The 19,349-nt window shown below is 55.9% G+C and overlaps 1 protein-coding gene across 1 annotated transcript in view; it reads right to left on the reverse strand.

Annotated features, from left to right (window-relative positions):
* Window positions 1–4,032: 4,032 nt before the first annotated feature.
* The window catches only part of LOC137385203 (matrix metalloproteinase-17-like), a 103,695-nt gene continuing 88,378 nt past the window's right edge, over window positions 4,033–19,349 (reverse strand). Inside the window, exons 8-11 of the mRNA XM_068060192.1 lie at window positions 16,706–16,788; window positions 12,826–12,978; window positions 11,520–11,777; window positions 4,033–4,337 (exon numbers count right to left, since the gene is read on the reverse strand). Of these exons, the coding sequence (XP_067916293.1) occupies window positions 4,033–4,337; window positions 11,520–11,777; window positions 12,826–12,978; window positions 16,706–16,788 (799 nt within the window). The remainder of the gene's footprint in view (window positions 4,338–11,519; window positions 11,778–12,825; window positions 12,979–16,705; window positions 16,789–19,349) is intronic.

Here is a 19,349-nt window from a genome sequence, read left to right on the forward strand (position 1 = left end):
ACTTGGGCGCGGAGACTCAGAGACCTCCATGTCATCAGAGGCCTCCGCCTCCGCACCCTTTTTTCCTTTTTTAGTCACCCTGGGCCTGAGCCCAGCCCTGGGACAGGTGGATTCCATGGGAATGGGCTTTGGGCTGAGCTCAGGCTCGGGTTGAGTCAAAGTGTCCAGGGGACGCGCCTCACGATGTTTCTTTTTTCCCCGCGTCTTCCTTCCGCTCGGACGGACGCTCTCCTCCCCGCCAGAGGCTGTGAAAACCACAGCCTCCGGAACCGACTGAGCGGTGTCTGTTGGATCTGCGGGGGGAGTGGGAGGAGGTGCTGTGGAACCACTCTGGGCCGCCGAGGTGGAGCTGGCGGCCGGGAGGTTGGGGCAGTTCTTACGAACATGCCCCACCCCCTTGCAGACGTGGCACCGCGCGCCATCCGAGGTCCAGAAGACGCGGTAGGCCGTCCCCTGGAACTCCACATAAAATTGGCCCTCCGTGTCCTCCTCCCGCGCCAGCTGCATAAATAACTGGCGGCGGAAGGAGTAGACATGTTGGAGGCTGTGCTCCCGAAGACCAAGCCGGACTGGGGTGATCCCCGACCTCACCTCCCCCAGATGGTGCAGGTGGGGGAGGAGGAGCTCACTGGGAATGAAGGGTGGGACGTTGGACAACATTATCCGATGTGCAGTGGCCCCCAGAGGGTCCACTGGCAGGAAGGTCCCCCCCACAGTGAGCCCTTTACTCAGGGCCAGGGACACCGCCCGCTCGGTCTTCAAAAAGAACACAGCCTTCCCATACATCTTTGAGGCCGCAACAATGGCCGAGGGGCCGACAACCACGGCCATTGCCTTAACGCAGGCCTCAATAGACATGTTGGGGTGGGGATAGCTCTTCACCCCATGGCTGCATGTCAATAATTTAAAGGGTGACGGGGCCACGTGGGCAGCCACAGAAGCTGCAGCTGCGTAGGTAGTAGAGGGCCCCGCCACCGGTGATGAAGGGCTTGCCATGGGTCCAAGAGCTAAACCCACCCCAAAATGTGGACTTGCACACTAAATAACAGATTCACAGAAAAATTTGAAAAGACAAACAAACAAACAACAGGTTAGTGGAGAGGCTGAGGTAAGAGAGGAGAGGCAAAGGCAGGCTGGAAGGGATGACTTGCTTTCTGGAGGTGGTGCTCACAGTACACTTAAAACAAACAGTCTTTGAAGTTGGTCTTCCGGTCTTCTGGTTGGGGTGGGGGGAGTCGTCTTCACCTGGGTCAGCTGAAGCTGCCCAGGAACTATCTATCCCCTTCTGTCTGTTTAGCTGGGCAGCTTCAGCTGACCCAGGCTTGGCAATTGGGGTGGGGAGGGAGCTTCCCTGTGTGCTTTTGCAGCAGCACAGATTCCTGTTGAATTGGCAGCCCCACCCCTTGTTGTTCCAGCCACTTGTTCCTCCCCCAACAGTCCAAAGTAAATTACTGGTGTTCAGCACCCACCTCCAGACAAAGCCTTGTTTCCACAAAATGTCCCTTTCTTCTCTTTAATGGAGACTGTTGTTGGAGTTTTCCTCTGCTTGTTGGTAGCTGCTCTCCTTTGCTCAGTGCAGCTCCTCTCTCCACCTCTGCAACCTCCAACTGCCACCAGCACTCTCAGCTGCACCTCGTTGAGGCTCTCAACACTCAGGCTCCCAAATCAGAGAGCAGCCAATCCCGTGCTGTACCTGTCCTGGGAGTGTTTGATGGGGACAGTGTAGAGGGAGCTTTACTCTGTATCTAACCCCGTACTGTACCTGTCCTGGGAGTGTTTGATGGGGACAGTGTAGAGGGAGCTTTACTCTGTATCTCACCCCCGTTTTTTTTTTTTTTTTAGTGTTTGATGGGGACAGTGTAGAGGGAGCTTTACTCTGTATCTAACCCCCGTGCTGTACCTGTCCTGGGAGTGTTTGATGGGGACAGTGTAGAGGGAGCTTTACTCTGTATCTCACCCCCGTACTGTACCTGTCCTGGGAGTGTTTGATGGGGACAGTGTAGAGGGAGCTTTACTCTGTATCTCACCCCCGTACTGTACCTGTCCTGGGAGTGTTTGATGGGGGACAGTGTAGAGGGAGCTTTACTCTGTATCTAACCCCGTACTGTACCTGTCCTGGGACTGTTTACTGGGGACAGTGTCGAGGGAGCTTTACTCTGTATCGAACCCCCGTACTGTACCTGTCCTGAGAGTGTTTGATGGGATACTGAAACTGCCTCCTCTGATTTGGTGTTGACCACAGCCTCTTTCTGTGCTTGGCTGCTTTATATTAGAAATTACTGAGCAGGCAATTTTTTCACTGTTTTCTTTAATGATTGAAATAAAGATGAATGTCACTGTCTCTGGATGAATGGAAAACGAAATCCTCTTGATTGAGGAGCAGACAGATTGTGGTTGCTTGTGTCTGCTCTCCTTTCCCTGCGCCTGACCGGCTTCACTGGGTGTCTCCAGTCCGAGTGAGAGGCCACTGTCCCATCCCCCATCTCTGATGACTCCCCTCTCCCGAGGGTTGGGGACTGGCAGGAGGTTTAAAGGGGATCAAAGGGGTAAATTTTTCACACAAAGAATAGTGGGTATCTGGAATGAGCTGCCAGAGGTGGTGGTGGAGGCAGGAACCCCTTTGGGGAGGGGTTACTGGGGAGGGGGACCTGGGGAGGGGTAACTGGGGAGGGGTATCTGGTGAGGGGGACCTGGGGAGGGGTATCTGGGGAGGTGGACCTGGGGAGGGGTATCTGGGGAGGGGGACCTGGGGAGGCGTATCTGGGGAGGTGGAACTGGGGAGGGGTATCTGGGGAGGGGGACCTGGGGAGGGGGCCTAGGCAGGGGTATCTGGGGAGGCGAACCTGTGGAGGGGTATCTGCGGAGGAGGACCTGTGGAGGGGTATCTGGGGAGGAGGACCTGTGGAGGGATATCTGGGGAGGTGAACCTGTGGAGGGGTATCTGCGGAGGAGGACCTGTGGAGGGGTATCTGGGGAGGAGGACCTGTGGAGGGGTATCTGGGGAGGAGGACCTGTGGAGGGGTCTCTGCGGAGGAGGACCTGTGGAGGGGTATCTGCGGAGGGTGACCTGGGGAGGGGTATCTGGGGAGGAGGACCTGTGGAGGGATATCTGTGGAGGAGGACCTGTGGAGGGGTATCTGCGGAGGAGGACCTGTGGAGGGGTATCTGTGGAGGGTGACCTGGGGAGGGGTATCTGGGGAGGAGGAGCTGTGGAGGGGTATCTGCGGAGGAGGACCTGTGGAGGGGTATCTGCGGAGGAGGACCTGGGGAGGGGTATCTGTGGAGGAGGACCTGTGGAGGGGTATCTGTGGAGGGTGACCTGGGAAGGGGCATCTGCGGAGGGGGACCTGGGGAGGGGTATCTATGGAGGGGGACCTGTGGAGGGGTATCTGCGGAGGACGACCTGTGGAGGGGTATCTGGGGAGGGGGACCTGGGGAGGGGTATCTGCGGAGGAGGACCTGTGGAGGGGTAACTGTGGAGGGGTATCTGGGGAGGGGGACCTGGGGAGGGGTATCTGCGGAGGAGGACCTGTGGAGGGGTAACTGTGGAGGGGTATCTGGGGAGGGTGACCTGTGGAGGGGTATCTGCGGAGGGTGACCTGTGGAGGGGTATCTGGGGAGGAGGACCTGTGGAGGGGTATCTGTGGAGGGTGACCTGGGGAGGGGTATCTGGGGAGGGGTATCTGTGGAGGAGGACCTGTGGAGGGGTATCTGTGGAGGAGGACCTGTGGAGGGGTATCTGCGGAGGAGGACCTGTGGAGGGGTATCTGTGGAGGAGGACCTGTGGAGGGGTATCTGCGGAGGAGGACCTGTGGAGGGGTATCTGGGGAGGGTGACCTGGGGAGGGGTATCTGGGGAGGGGTATCTGCGGAGGAGGACCTGTGGAGGGGTATCTGGGGAGGGTGACCTGGGGAGGGGTATCTGGGGAGGGGTATCTGCGGAGGAGGACCTGTGGAGGGGTATCTGTGGAGGAGGACGTGTGGAGGGGTATCTGCGGAGGAGGACCTGTGGAGGGGTATCTGGGGAAGGGGTTCACTCTAACAGGATAAGCGAGGCCAGCAGGATGGTGAGGATCCAGTTGGAATATGGACTCAGCTCCGCTCCGGCCCGGGCTTCATCCCCACACACACACCTCTCCCTCTCCTCTCCCGCTCCGTCCTCACGGACACTGGTCCCGGCCTCAGGACCCCCTGTCTCCACTGCGACATCCTCTCCCTCCATCGTCCCCTTGCAGTCCATCCACAGCGGTCCCAGGGCACGAGGGTACCCTGCTGACAGGACCCAGTCTCCTCCCTCATATCGCCAGCAATCCTGGCCGCTGAGGAAATACACAGCTCCTGGTGGGAAAAAAGCAGGTAAAATTTATCGACACCGTCTCCCGTTCGGTCCGACACGTTGACTCTCCGGAAAATCAGACCAAGACATGTCACAGGAGCAGAAATCAGACATAAAAACAAACGGCAAGCCGTAAACTGGGATATCACGGGTGAGCCAATTCTCGATCAAAGAGGGAGATTTTAATCAATATTTTAAAGGGGGAGTGAAAGTGAACTGGAAACAGCGACATGAAGGTAAATGAGTGTCAGAACAGTGGGAGGTATTCAAAGGGGAGATTCAAGGGGTTCAGAGTAAACATGTTACCACAAACAAAAAACGGTGAGAGGGCCAAATCTCGAGCCCCCTGGATGTCAAGGAGCCTACAGGGTAAGATAAGGCAGTAAAGGAAAGCTTATGTCCGACACCGAGAACTCAACACTACAGAAAGCCGAGAGGAGTACAGGAAGTGGAGGGGTGAAATCAAAAAGGAAATTAGGAAAACAAAGAGAGGGCATGAAAGAATATTGGCAAGCAAAATCATGGTGAACCTAAAGGTGTTTTATCAATACATTAAGAGGATAACTAAGGAAAGAGTAGGGCCCATAAAAGACCAAAAAGGTAACCTATGTGTAGGGGTGGAAGATATTGGTACGGTTCTTAATGAATACTTTGAGTCTGTCTTCACAAAAGCGGGGGGCGATGCAGATATTGTTGTTCAGGAAGAGGAGTGTGAATTATTGGATGTGATAAACATGGGAGAGAGGAAATATTAATGGGATTAGCATCCTTGAAAGTTGATAAATCACCAGGGCCGGATGAAATGTACCCCAGGCTGTTAAAAGAAGCAAGAGAGGAAATAGCAGAGGGTCTGACCATCATTTTCCAGTCCTCACTGGATACAGGTACGGTGTCGGAGGATTGGAGAACTGCTAACGTTGTACCTCTGTTTAAAAAGGGAGCAAAGGATTGACCGAATAATTACAGGCCAGTCAGTCTAATCTCAGTAGTGGGCAAATTATTGGAATCTATTCTGAAAGGCAGGATAAACTGTCACTTAGAAAGGCACAAGTTAATCAAAGATAGTCAGCATGAAATTGTTAAGGGAAGATCTTGTTTGACCAACTTGGTCGAATTTTTTGAAGAAGTAACAAGGAAGATAGATGAGGGTAGTGCAGTTGATGTGGTCTACATGGATTTTAGCAAGACTTTTGACAAGGTCCCACAGGGCAGACTGGTTAAAAAAATTAAATCCCACGGGATCCAGGGAAACGCAGCAAGATGGATATAAAATTAGCTCAGTGGCAGGAAACAAAGAGTAATTGTTGACCGGTGTTTTGGTGACTGGAGGGCTGTTTCCAGTGGTGTTCCGCAGGACTCAGTACTGGGTCCCCTGCTTTTTGTAGTGTATATTAACGATTTGGACATGAATGTAGGGGCATGATCAAGAAGTTTGCGGGCAACACAAAGATTGGCCGTGTGGTAGGTAGCGAGGAGGATAGCTGTAGGCTGCAGGAAGATATTTATAGTCTGGTCAGATGGGCAGAAAAGTGGCAAATGGAATTCAACCTGGAGAAGTGTGAGGTGATGCATTTGGGGAGGTCAAACAAGGCAAAGGAATACATGATTAATGAGAAAATACTGAGCAGTGTAGAGGAAGTGAGGGACCTTGGAGTGAATGTCCACAGATCCCTGAAGGTAGCAGGACAGGTCAATAAGGTGGTTAAGAAGGCATATGGAATCCTTTCCTTTATTAGCCGAGGTATAGAATACAGGAGCAGGGAGGTTATGCTGGAACTGTATAACTCATTGGTTAGGCCACAACTTGAGTACTGTGTACAGTTCTGGTCAGCTCATTACAGAAAGGATATAATTGCACTAGAGAGGGTACAGAGGAGATTTACGAGGATGTTACCAGGACTGGAAAAATGCAGCAATGAGGAAAGATTGGATAGACTGGGGTTGTTCTCCTTGGAACAGAGAAGGCTGAGGGGAGATCTGATTGAAATGTACAAAATTTTGAGTAGCCTGGATAGAGTGGAGGTGAAGGGTCTATTCACCTTAGCAGAGAGGTCAGTGATGAGGGGGTCATAGATTTAAAGTGATTGGTAGAAAGATTAGAGGGGTGATGAGGAAAAACATTTTCACCCAGAGGGTGGTGATGGTCTGGAACTCACTGCCTGAAAGGGTAGTTGAGGCAGAAACCCTCAACTCATTCAAAAGGAGTCTGGATAGGCACCTCAAGTGCTGTAATCTGCAGGGCTACGGACCAAATGCTGGAAGGTGGGATTAGAATGAGTGGATCGTTTTTCGGCCAGCACAGACACGATGGGCCAAGTGGCCTCTTTCTGTGTCTTAAACTTTCTAAGATTCTGGGAGGGAGGGGGGAGGAGAGAGAGAGAGAGAGAGAGCGAGATGGTAGCCTAATGGTACTGTCACTAAACTAGTAACCCAGAGACCCAGGCTGGTGCTCTGGAGACATGGGTTCGAATCCCACCACAGCAGAAGGTAGAATTTGAATTTAATTAATAAATCTGGAATTAAAAGCTAGTCTAATGATGGCCATGAAACCATTGTTGATTGTTGTTAAAACCCATCTGGTTCACGAATGTCCTTTCGGGAAGGAAATCTGCTGTCCTTACCTGGTCTGGCCTACATGTGACTCCAGACCCACAGCAATGTGGTTAACTCTTACATGCCCTCTGAAATGACCTAGCAAGACACTCAGTTGTATCTAACCACGACAAAGTCAATAAAAAGGAATGAAACCAGACAGACCACCCGGCATCGACCTAGGCACCGGAAACGACAACGGCAAACCCAGCCCTGTCGACCCTGCAAAGTCCTCCTTACTAACATCTGGGGGCTTGTGCCAAAGTTGGGAGAGCTGTCCCACAGACTAGTCAAGCAACAGCCTGACATAGTCATACTCACGGAATCATACCTTACAGACAATGTCCCAGACACTGCCATCACCATCCCCGGGTATGACCTGTCCCACCGGCAGGACAGACCCACCAGAGGTGGTGGCACAGTGGTATACAGTAGGGAGGGAGTTACCCTGGGAGTCCTCAACATCGACTCCGGACCCCATGAAGACTCACGGCATCCGGTCAAACATGGGCAAGGGAACCTCCTACTGATTACCACCTACCGCCCTTCCTCAGCTGATGACTCAGTACTCCTCCATGTTGAAAACCACTTGGAGGAAGCACTGAGGGTGGCAAGGGCACAGAATGTACTCTGGGTGGGGGACTTCAATGTCCATCACCAAGAGTGGCTCGGTAGCACCACTACTGACCGAGCTGGCCAATCCTAAAGGACATAGCTGCTAGACTGGGTCTGCGGCAGGTGGTGGGGGAACCAACACGAGGGAAAAACATACTTGACCTCATCCTCACCAATCTGCCTGCTGCAGATGCATCTGTCCATGACAGTACTGGTAGGAGTGACCACTGCACAGTCCTTGTGGAGACGAAGTCCCCCCTTCACATTGAGGATACCGTCCATCGTGTTGTGTGGCACTCCCACCGTGCTAAATGGGATAGATTTCAAGCAGATCTAGCAATGCAAAACTGGGCATCCATGAGGCGCTGTGGGCCATCAGCAGCAGCAGAATTGTACTCAAACACAATCTGTAACCTCATGGCCCAGCATATCCCCCACTCTACCATTACCATCAAGCCAGGAGACCAACCCTGGTTCAATGAAGAGTGCAGGAGGGCATGCCAGGAGCAGCACCAGGCAAACGTCAAAATGAGGTGTCAACCTGGTGAAGCTACAACCCAGGACTACTTGCGTGTCAAACTGCGTAAGCAGCATGCAATAGACAGAGCTAAGCGATCCCATAACCAACGGATCAGATCTAAGCTCTGCAGTCCTGCCACATCCAGCCGTGAATGGTGGTGGACAATTAAACAACTAACTGGAGGAGGTGGCTCCACAAATATCCCCATCCTCAATGATGGGGGAGCCCAGCACATCAATGCGAAAGATAAGACTGAAGCATTTGCAACAATCTTCAGCCAGAAGTACCGAGTTGATGATCCATCTCGGCCTCCTCCTGAAGTCCCCAGCATCACAGGTGCCAGACCTCAGCCAATTCGATTCACTCCGTGTGATATCAAGAAACGACTGAAGGCCCTGGATACTGCAAAGGCTATGGGCCCTGACAATATTCCGGCAATAGTACTGAAGACCTGTGCTCCAGAACTTGCCGCGTCCCGAGCCAAGCTGTTCCAGTACAGCTACAACACTGGCATCTACCCGGCAATGTGGAAAATTGCCCAGGTATGTCCTGTACACAAAAAGCAGGACAAGTCCAACCGGTCAATTACCGCCCCATCAGCCTACTCTCAATCATCAGTAAAGGGATGGAAGGTGTCATCGACAGTGCCATCAAGCAGCACTTGCTTAGCAATAACCTGCTCAGTGACGCTCAGTTTGGGTTCCACCAGGGCCACTCATATCCTGACCTCATTACAGCCTTGGTTCAAACATGGACAAAAGAGCTGAACTGAAGAGGTGAGGTGAGAGTGACTGCCCTTGACATCAAGGCAGCATTTGACCGAGTATGGCATCAAGAAGCCCTGGCAAAACTGAGGTCAATGGGAATCAGGGGGAAAACTCTCTGCTGGTTGGAGTCATACCTAGCACAAAGGAAGATGGTTGTGGTTGTTGGAGGTCAATCATCTCAGTCCCAGGACATCACTGCAGGAGTTCCTCAGGGTAGTGTCCTAGGCCCAACCATCTTCACCTGCTTCATCAATGACCTTCCTTCAATCATAAGGTTAGAAGTGGGGATGTTCGCTGATGATTGCACAATGTTCAGCACCATTCGTGACTCCTCAAATACTGAAGCAGTCAGTGTAGAAATGCAGCAAGACCTGGACAATATCCAGGCTTGGGCTGATAAGTAGCAAGTAACATTCGCGCCACACAAGTGCCAGGCAATGACCATCTCCAACAAGAGAGAATCTAACTATCTCCCCTTGACATTCAACGGCATTACCATCACTGAATCTCCCACTATCAACATCCTGGGGGGCTACCATTGACCAGAAACTGAACTGGAGTAGCCATATAAATACCATGGCTAAAGGAGCAGGTCAGAGGCTAGGAATCCTGCGGTGAGTAACTCACCTCCTGACTCCCCAAAGCCTGTTCACCATCTACAAGGCACAAGTCAGGAGTGTGATGGAATACTCTCCACTTGCTTGGATGGGAGCAGCTCCAACAACACTCAAGAAACTCGACACCATCCAGGACAAAGCAGCCCGCTTGATTGGCACCCCATCTACAAACATTCACTCCCTGTTCATCTGTTAGTGCCACCCATCACAGCTTGCATCCCAGGTTGCAGAAGGTAGTGGGAATGGTGATAGCAGAAGAGCTTTCCTTAATCTTCCCTGGATACAGGAAGAGGTGCCAGAGGATTGGAGAGTGGCAAATGTGACACCCTTAATCAAGAAAGGGTGTAAGGACAGTTCCAGTAACTGCAGGCCAGTCAGTTAAACATCAGTGGTGGGTAAGCTTTTAGAAACAATAATCAGGGACAATATTAACAGGCATTTGGAGAGGTTTGGGTTAATTAGTGAGAGCCAGCACGGATTTGTAAAAGGCAGATCCTGCTTGACTAATCTCATTGAATTTTTTAATGAAGGGAATGCGGTAGATGTTGTTAATCTGGATTTTAAGAAAGCATTTGATAAGGTACCATATAAAAGGCTGGTTAACAAAATTGAGGCTCATGGAAAAGGAGGGTCAGTGTCCAATTGTGTCAAAAATATTGGCTTCAGGAGAGAGAAAACAGCGAGCCATTGTAAATGGTTGTTTTTCAGACTGGAGGATGGTAGACAGTGATGTTCCCCAAGGGTCAGTGCTGGGACCACTGCCTTTTTTTTGATACTGGAATACAGAGTAGAATCTGAAAATTTGATGATGCCAAACTTGGAGGAATGACAAACAGGATGATCCGAACCGCCTGCAACAAGACATAGATAGGCTAGCAGAATGGGCAGAGAGGTGGCAGATGGAGTTTAATACTGACAAGTGTGAGGTGATGCATTTTGTCAGAAGGAATAGGGAGAGGTAATATAGACTTAATGGCAGAGTTCTAAAGAGTGCGCAGGAGCAGAGGGACCTGGAGGTGCTTGTGCATCGATCTTTGAAGGTGGTCGGATATACTGAGAGACTGGTTAGTAAAGCTTATGAGATCTTGGGCTTCATGAACAGAGACATTGAGTACAAAAGCAGGGAAGTCATGCTGAACCTTTATAAAGCTCTGGTTGGGACACAACTGGAGTATTGTGTCCAGTTCTGGTCACCACACTTCAGGAAGGATGTGAGGGTCCTTGAGAGGGTGCGGAGGAGATTTACACAGAATGGTACCAGGGATGGGGGATTTGAGTTACAAGGTTAGGTTGGAAAAGCTGGGGTTGTTCTCCATGGAGCAAAGGAGATTGAGGGGTGATTTAATAGAGATGTACAAGATACTGACAGGTTTAGAGAAGTTAAACAAGGAAAAACTGTTCCCAGTAACTGATGGTACAAGGACTGGGAGACACAGATTGAAGATTTTGGGTAAGAGATGCGGTGGGGGGTGGGTGGGTGAAGGGATCTGAGGGAAATCTTTTTTACACAGTGGGTGGTAATGATCTGGAACTCACTGTCCTCGAGGGAGGTGGAAGTGAAGACGGTCAATGATTTCTAAAGGAAACTGGATGGGTAATTGAGGGAAATTAACTTGCAGGCTACAGGGATCGAGCGGGGGAGTGGGACTGAGTGGATTACTCTGCAGAGAGACGGCATGGACTAGATGGGCAGAATGGCCTCAGCCTGTAGCATAAATGATTCTCCGACACTTAGTCTTAATCCCCAATTCAAACCCTTAACCCCTCACCATTAAACCTAAACCCTCGAGTCACTAAATCCTCGCGACTCACTTGACTACCCTCAGGGTCAACTTCTAATCAATCATCACTAACCTGAATACTGTCACACTAACCCCTCACCTTCATCATTAACCCCATAACTACCGTGAAGAACCTCAGCTCCAACCCGAATCCCAATGCCGAAATGGCAGAGGGCTGGATCCTTCCCCTTTGCCGGAGCTGGTCTGGATGGGAGTCCACAGTGACCCGGATTGTCCTGGAGAAAGGGGAGACGGGAGCAGAGTGGATGAGGGAAGGAGGGAAGGGACTCACCGTCGTTCCCCGCCAGGGCGCTGTCGATCTTCCGGGGCAGTTCCGTCCAGGGCCAGGAGGCCGACGGGTAACCGGGATCTACCCTGCGCTCCCCCTCATCGTAGCGCCACAACAGGCCGTCCCTGAAGAAGTAAGTCTTCCCGCTGGGGGCCCAGGTGAAGGCAGCATCGATCCCAGCGGCGGGCAGACCAAAATCCGTGACGGACCTGGGGTAACCCTCCTGGAGCCGGTTATCCTTAAACAGCCAGTACTGGTGCCCTGTGTATGGGATAGGGGCAGATATTAGAGCCCAAAGCCCAGGCCCAAAGCACAGGCCCTAGGCCCCGATCCCAGACCTAGATCGCAGACCCCAATCCCAGGCCCCAGGCTCCAATCCCAGACCCCAAACAGCCAGTACTGGTGCCCAATGTTTGGGATAGGGGCAGATATTAGAGCCCAAAGCCCAGGCCCAAATCCTAGGCCAAAGCCCAGGCCCCGATCCCAGACTTAGATCACAGACCCCAATCCAAGGCCCCAGGCTCCAATCCCAGGCCCCGGACCCCAAACAGCCAGTACTGGTGCCCTGTATGTGGGATAGGGGCAGATATTAGAGCCCAAAGCCCAGGCCCAAATCCTAGGCCAAAGCCCAGGCCCCAATCCCATACCTAGATCGCAGGCCCCAATCCCAGGCCCCAGGCTCCAATCCCAGACCACGGACCCCAAACAGCCAGTACTGGTGCCCAGTATGTGGGATCGGGGCAGATATTTGTGTCCAGGATCCGGGACCCAGGCTCCGATCACAGGTGTTACATATTGTTATACTAAATGTAAAGTGCTAGGAACTAATTAGCTGGGAACTAGTTGTTCTGTTAAGTATTCCAACGGGGCTACATTTATGGTTGTACTGGAGAGTCATGTGATATGTAACACAAAACCAGTCTCACCAGCCCTACAGCAGGCAGTATGGTGACTGAACAAATAAATGTAAAGCTTAAGCCTTTCCAAGTTTAAAGTGTGATTATTTCCAACATCCGAGAACCAGAAAACAAGAAGACGTAACACTATGCCCTAGGCCCCAATCTCAGACTTCAATCCCAGTCCCCAGGCCCTGATCCCAGGCCCCGATCCCCAAACAGCCAGTACTGGTGCCCTACATGTGGGACAGGTGCAGATAGTAGTGCCCAGGCCCCAGGCCCCAGACCCACAGACCCCGAGTCCACAGAATCCAGAATCCCAGACCCCAGACCCCGATCCCAGTCCCCAGACCCCAGTCCCCAGGCCCCGATCCCAGTCCCCAGACCCCAGTCCGCAGGTCCCAGATCCTCACCTGTGAAGAAGACAATCCTGTGATCGGCTGTCCGCTCATACAGGGCGTCCACACGGTTGAGGTTGCCAGGCAAACCCCACCAGAAGCGGCTGATGCGTGCAGGCCGGAGGGAGGCCAGGTGTCCAGAATGGGTGAGACGCCAGAAAAACCGGCCTGAGGGAGCAATGGAGAGAAATGGCTGTCAGGGGGGAAACAGAATTCCCAGCACAGGCCAGGAGTCAGAGCCTGGGCACAGGCTGGGGAACAGAGCTTGGGCACAGGCCGGGAATCAGAGCCTGGGCACAGGCCGAGAACAGAGCCTGGGCACATGCCTGGGGTCAGGGCTTGGGCACAGACCGGGAACAGAGCCTGGGCACAGGCCGGGAATCAGAGCCTAGCCACAGGCTGGGAACAGAGCCAGGGCACAGGCCGGGGAACAGAGCCTGGGCACAGGCCGGGAATCAGAGCCTGGCCACAGGCTGGGAACAGAGCCTGGGCACAGGCCGGGGAACAGAGCCTGGGCACAGGCCGGGAATCAGAGCCTAGCCACAGGCTGGGAATCAGAGCCTAGCCACAGGCCGGGAATCAGAGCCTAGCCACAGGCCGGGAACAGAGTCTGGGCACAGGCCGGGGATCGGAGCCTGGGCACAGGCCGGGGATCAGAGCCTAGCCACAGGCTGGGAACAGAGCTTGGGCACAGGCCGGGGAACAGAGCCTGGGCACAGGCTGGGAACAGAGTCTGGGCACATGCTGGGGATCAGAGCCTGGGCACAGGCTGGGAACAGAGTCTGGGCACAGGCTGGGGATCAGAGCCTGGGCACAGGCCGGGGATCAGAGCCTGGGCACAGGCCGGGGATCAGAGCCTAGCCACAGGCTGGGAACAGAGCTTGGCACAGGCCGGGGATCAGAGCCTAGCCACAGGCTGGGAACAGAGCTTGGCACAGGCCGGGGATCAGAGCCTGGCCACAGGCTGGGAACAGAGTTTGGGCACAGGCCGGGGATCAGAGCCTAGGCACAGGCCGAGGATCAGAGCCTAGCCACAGGCTGGGAACAGAGCTTGGGCACAGGCCGGGGATCAGAGCCTGGGCACAGGCCGGGGATCAGAGCCAGGGCACAGGCCGGGGATCAGACCCTGGGCACAGGCCGGGGATCAGAGCCTAGCCACAGGCTGGGAACAGAGCTTGGGCACAGGCCGGGGATCAGAGCCTGGGCACAGGCTGGGAACAGAGCTTGGGCACAGGCCGGGGATCAGAGCCTGGGCACAGGCCGGTGATCAGAGCCTAGCCACAGGCTGGGAACAGAGCTTGGGCACAGGCCGGGGATCAGAGCCTGGGCACAGGCCAGGGATCAGAGCCTAGCCACAGGCTGGGAACAGAGCTTGGGCACAGGCCGGGGAACAGAGCTTGGCCACAGGCCGGGGATCAGAGCTTGGGCACAGGCCGGGGATCAGAGCCTGGGCACAGGCCGGGGATCAGAGCCTGGGCACAGGCTGGGCACAGAGCCGGGGCAGAGGCCGGGGATTAGATCCTGGGCAGAGGCCGGGGATCAGAGCCTGGGCACAGGCCGGGGATCAGAGCCTTGGCACAGGCTGGGAACAGAGCTTGGGCACAGGCCGGGAATCAGAGCCAGGGCACAGGCCGGGAATCAGAGCCTGGGCACAGGCCGGGGATCAGAGCCAGGGCACAGGCCGGGGATCAGAGCCAGGGCACAGGCCGGGGATCAGAGCCTGGGCACAGGCCGGGGATCAGAGCCTGGGCACAGGCTGGGGATCAGAGCCAGGGCACAGGCTGGGAATCGGAGCCTAGCCACAGGCTGGGGATCAGAGCCTGGGCACAGGCCGGGCAACAGAGCTTGGGCACAGGCCGGGGTTCAGAGCCTGGGCACAGGCTGGGAACAGAGCCTGGGCACAGGCCGGGGATCAGAGCCTGGGCACAGGCCGGGGATCAGAGCCTAGCCACAGGCTGGGAACAGAGCTTGGGCACAGGCCGGGGATCAGAGCCTGGGCACAGGCCGGGGATCAGAGCCAGGGCACAGGCCGGGGATCAGAGCCTGGGCACAGGCCGGGGATCAGAGCCTAGCCACAGGCTGGGAACAGAGCTTGGGCACAGGCCGGGGATCAGAGCCTGGGCACATGCTGGGAACAGAGCTTGGGCACAGGCCGGGGATCAGAGCCTGGGCACAGGCCGGTGATCAGAGCCTAGCCACAGGCTGGGAACAGAGCTTGGGCACAGGCCGGGGAACAGAGCTGGGGCACAGGCCGGGGATCAGAGCCTGGGCACAGGCTGGGGATCAGAGCCTGGGCACAGGCTGGGAACAGAGCTTGGGCACAGGCTGGGGATCAGAGCCTGGGCACAGGCCAGGGATCAGAGCCTAGCCACAGGCCGGGGAACAGAGCTTGGGCACAGGCCGGGGATTAGATCCTGGGCAGAGGCCGGGGATCAGAGCCTGGGCACAGGCCGGGGATCAGAGCCTGGGCACAGGCTGGGAACAGAGCTTGGGCACAGGCCGGGGATCAGAGCCTGGGCACAGGCTGAGGATCAGTGCCTGGGCACAGGCCGGGGATCAGAGCCTGGGCACAGGCTGGGAACAGAGCTTGGGCACAGGCTGGGAACAGAGCTTGGGCACAGGCCGGGAATCAGAGCCTGGGCACAGGCCGGGGTTCAGAGCCTGGGCACAGGCCAGGGCTCCGAGGCTGGGAACAGAGCTTGGGCACAGGCTGGGAACAGAGCTTGGGCACAGGCCGGGATACAGAGCCTGGGCACAGGCCGGGGATCAGAGCCTAGGCACAGGCCAGGGCTCCGAGGCTGGGCACAGGCTGGGAACAGAGCTTGGGCACAGGCCGGGAATCAGAGCCAGGGCACAGGCCGGGGATCAGAGCCAGGGCACAGGCCGGGGATCAGAGCTTGGGCACAGGCCAGGGCTCCGAGGCTGGGAACAGAGCTTGGGCACAGGCTGGGAACAGAGCTTGGGCACAGGCCGGGAATCAGAGCCAGGGCACAGGCCGGGGATCAGAGCCTGGGCACAGGCCGGGGATCAGAGCCTAGCCACAGGCTGGGGATCAGAGCCTGGGCACAGGCCGGGGATCAGAGCCTGGGCACAGGCCGGGGATCAGAGCCTAGCCACAGGCTGGGGATCAGAGCCTGGGCACAGGCCGGGGATCAGAGCCAGGGCACAGGCTGGGAATCAGAGCCTAGCCACAGGCTGGGGATCAGAGCCTGGGCACAGGCCGGGGACCAGAGCCTGGGCACAGGCTGGGAACAGAGCCAGGGCACTGGCTGGGAATCAGAGCCTAGCCGCAGGCTGGGGATCAGAGCTTGGGCACAGGCCGGGAATCAGAGTCTAGCCACAGGCTGGGGATCAGAGCTTGGGCACAGGCTGGGAACAGAGCTTGGGCACAGGCCGGGGATCAGAGCTTGGGCACAGGCCGGGGATCAGAGGCTGGGCACAGACCGGGGATCAGAGCCAGGGCACAGGCCGGGGATCAGAGGCTGGGCACAGACCGGGGATCAAAGCCAGGGCACAGACCAAAGACAGAGCATGGGCACAGGTGAGGGTCAGAGCCAGGGCACATGTTGGGGGTCAGAGCCTGGGCACAGGCCGGGGGTCAGAGCCTGGGATCTTCCTGCTCCGAGTGGTGACTAGGCCAGGATGAGAGCCTGGGCCTTTCCAGCTCCCAGTGGGCCTCAATCCCACACACTGGGTGCCATCCGACAATGTTCAGGATTGATTGCAATGCCCCTCAGAGTTGAATTGCTCACTGACACTTTGCTGTCTAAGCCATGCCCATGTTCCGGGTAAATGAGGATCCCTGTTGGAGCCAGATACCCTGCACTGTCAGGAGAGAGGTGAGGGCAGGAAGGTTGAGGTGGCTGGTGGTACTGAGCTCAAATCAGCAGCCCACCTTTGAAGAGGAAAGTCTCCCCCCGGATCTGCGCTGCGGCATCAAAGGAGGTTCGGCACCGATCGGGGCCATAGTTACCCGGCCTGGGAGGGGAAAGGAGGAGGAGGAGGAGGAAGAGGAGGAGGAGGAAGAGGAGGAGGAGGAAGAGGTGTGGAGGAGGTGTGGAGGAGGAGAGGAGAAGGAGGAGCAGGAGGAGGAGAAAGAGGAGGAGGAGCAAGAGGAAGATGTGGAAGAGGAGGAGGAAGAGGAGGAGGAAGTGGAGGAGGAGACAGAGAAGGTGGAGGAGGAAGAAGAAGAGGAGGAGGTGGAGGAGGAAGAGAAGGAGGAGGAGAGGAGGTGGAGGGGGAGGAAGAAGAGGAGGAGGTGGAGGAGGAAGAGAAGGAGGACGAGGAGGAAGAGGAGGAGGTGGAGGAGGAAGAGAAGGAGGAGGAGGAGGTGGAGGGGGGAGGAAGAAGATGATGAACACTGTTAGAGATAAGGGCAAACCATTGTTCCTCAACCAAACATCTCCTCAACTCCCTCCATCCTCTCCTCAATCTCCTCACTCCCACCTTCTCCCCATAGCCCTCAAACCCACCATCCATTCCTCGATCAACACCAACAAAAATAGGTCATTAAACTGCCTGCTGTTAGTGGGATCTTGCTGTGCGAAAATGTTGGTTTCCAACAACACTGCAGTGACTCTGCTTCAGATAGTGAAACCCCATTGGCTGAGAGGTGTTCTGGAAATGTCCCGGGAAGGAGGGGGAAATGGGGCAGGGGAGACGGTGGCTGGATTAATGGGATGCCCGGGGGGGAGGGGGCTGGATTGCTGGGATGCCCAGGGGGAGGGGACTGCATTAACGGGACTGCTGGGGGGAGGGGGCTGGATTAACGGGACGGCTGGGAGGAGGGGAATGGATTAACGGGACGGCCGTGGGGAGGGGGCTGGATTAACGATACGGCAGGGAGCGGGGGAATGGATTAACAGGACGCCCCGGGGGAAGGGACTGGATTATTGGGACAGCCAGGAAGAGGGGGCTGGATTAACGAGACGGCAAGGGGGGAGGAAGCTGGTTTAAGGGGACGGCCGGGAAGAGGGGGCTGGATTAACAGGATACCCAGGGGGGAGGGGAATGGATTAACAGGACGCCCCGGGGGAAGGGACTGGATTATTGGGACAGCCAGGAAGAGGGGGCTGGATTAACGAGACGGCAAGGGGGGAGGAAGCTGGTTTAAGGGGACGGCCGGGAAGAGGGGGCTGGATTAACAGGATACCCAGGGGGGAGGGGAATGGATTAACAGGATGCCTGGGGGGGAGGGGGATGGATTAACAGGATGCCCAGGGGGGAGAGGACTGGATTAACAGGATGCCCAGGGGGGAGGGGACTGGATAAACAGGATGCCCGGGGGGAGAGGACTGGATTAACAGGATGCCCAGGGGGGAGGGGACTGGATTAACAGGATGCCCAGGGGGGAGGGGACTGGATTAACAGGATGCCTGGGGGGGAGGGGGATGGATTAACAGGATGCCCAGGGGGGAGAGGACTGGATTAACAGGATGCCCAGGGGGGAGGGGACTGGATAAACAGGATGCCCGGGGGGAGAGGACTGGATTAACAGGATGCCCAGGGGGGAGGGGACTGGATTAACAGGATTCTCGGGGGGAGGGGACTGGATTAACAGGATGCCCAGAGGGGAGGGGACTGGATTAACAGGATACCCAGGGGGGAGGGGATTGGATTAACAGGATGCCCAGGGGGGAGGGGACTGGATTAACAGGATGCCCAGGGAGGGGACTGGATTAACAGGATTCCCGGGGGGAGGGGACTGGATTAACAGGATACCCAGGGGGGAGGGGACTGGATTAACAGGATGCCCAGGGGGGAGGGGACTGGATTAACAGGATGCCCAGGGGGGAGGGGACTGGATTAACAGGATACCCAGAGGGGCGGGGACTGGATTAACAGGATACCCAGGGGGGAGGGGACTGGATTAACAGGATACCCAGGGGGGAGGGGACTGGATTAACAGGATGCCCAGGGGGGAGGGGACTGGATTAACAGGATACCCAGGGGGGAGGGGACTGGATTAACAGGATTCTCGGGGGGAGGGGACTGGAATAACAGAATGCCCGGGGGGGAGGGGACTGGATTAACAGGATACCCAGGGGGGAGGGGACTGGATTAACAGGATGCCCGGGGGGAGGGGACTGGATTAACAGGATTCTCGGGGGGAGGGGACTGGATTAACAGGATTCCCGGGGGGAGGGGACTGGATTAACAGGATACCCAGGGGGGAGGGGACTGGATTAACAGGATACCCAGGGGGGAGGGGACTGGATTAACAGGATTCTCGGGGGGAGGGGACTGGATTAACAGGATACCCAGGGGGGAGGGGACTGGATTAACAGGATTCTCGGGGGGAGGGGACTGGATTAACAGGATACCCAGGGGGGAGGGGACTGGATTAACAGGATTCCCGGGGGGAGGGGACTGGATTAACAGGATACCCAGGGGGGAGGGGACTGGATTAACAGGATACCCAGGGGGGAGGGGACTGGATTAACAGGATTCTCGGGGGGAGGGGACTGGATTAACAGGATTCTCGGGGGGAGGGGACTGGAATAACAGGATTCTCGGGGGGAGGGGACTGGAATAACAGA

Source organism: Heterodontus francisci, chromosome 28 (assembly GCF_036365525.1).
Source record: "Heterodontus francisci isolate sHetFra1 chromosome 28, sHetFra1.hap1, whole genome shotgun sequence".
Classification (NCBI taxonomy): domain Eukaryota; kingdom Metazoa; phylum Chordata; class Chondrichthyes; order Heterodontiformes; family Heterodontidae; genus Heterodontus; species Heterodontus francisci.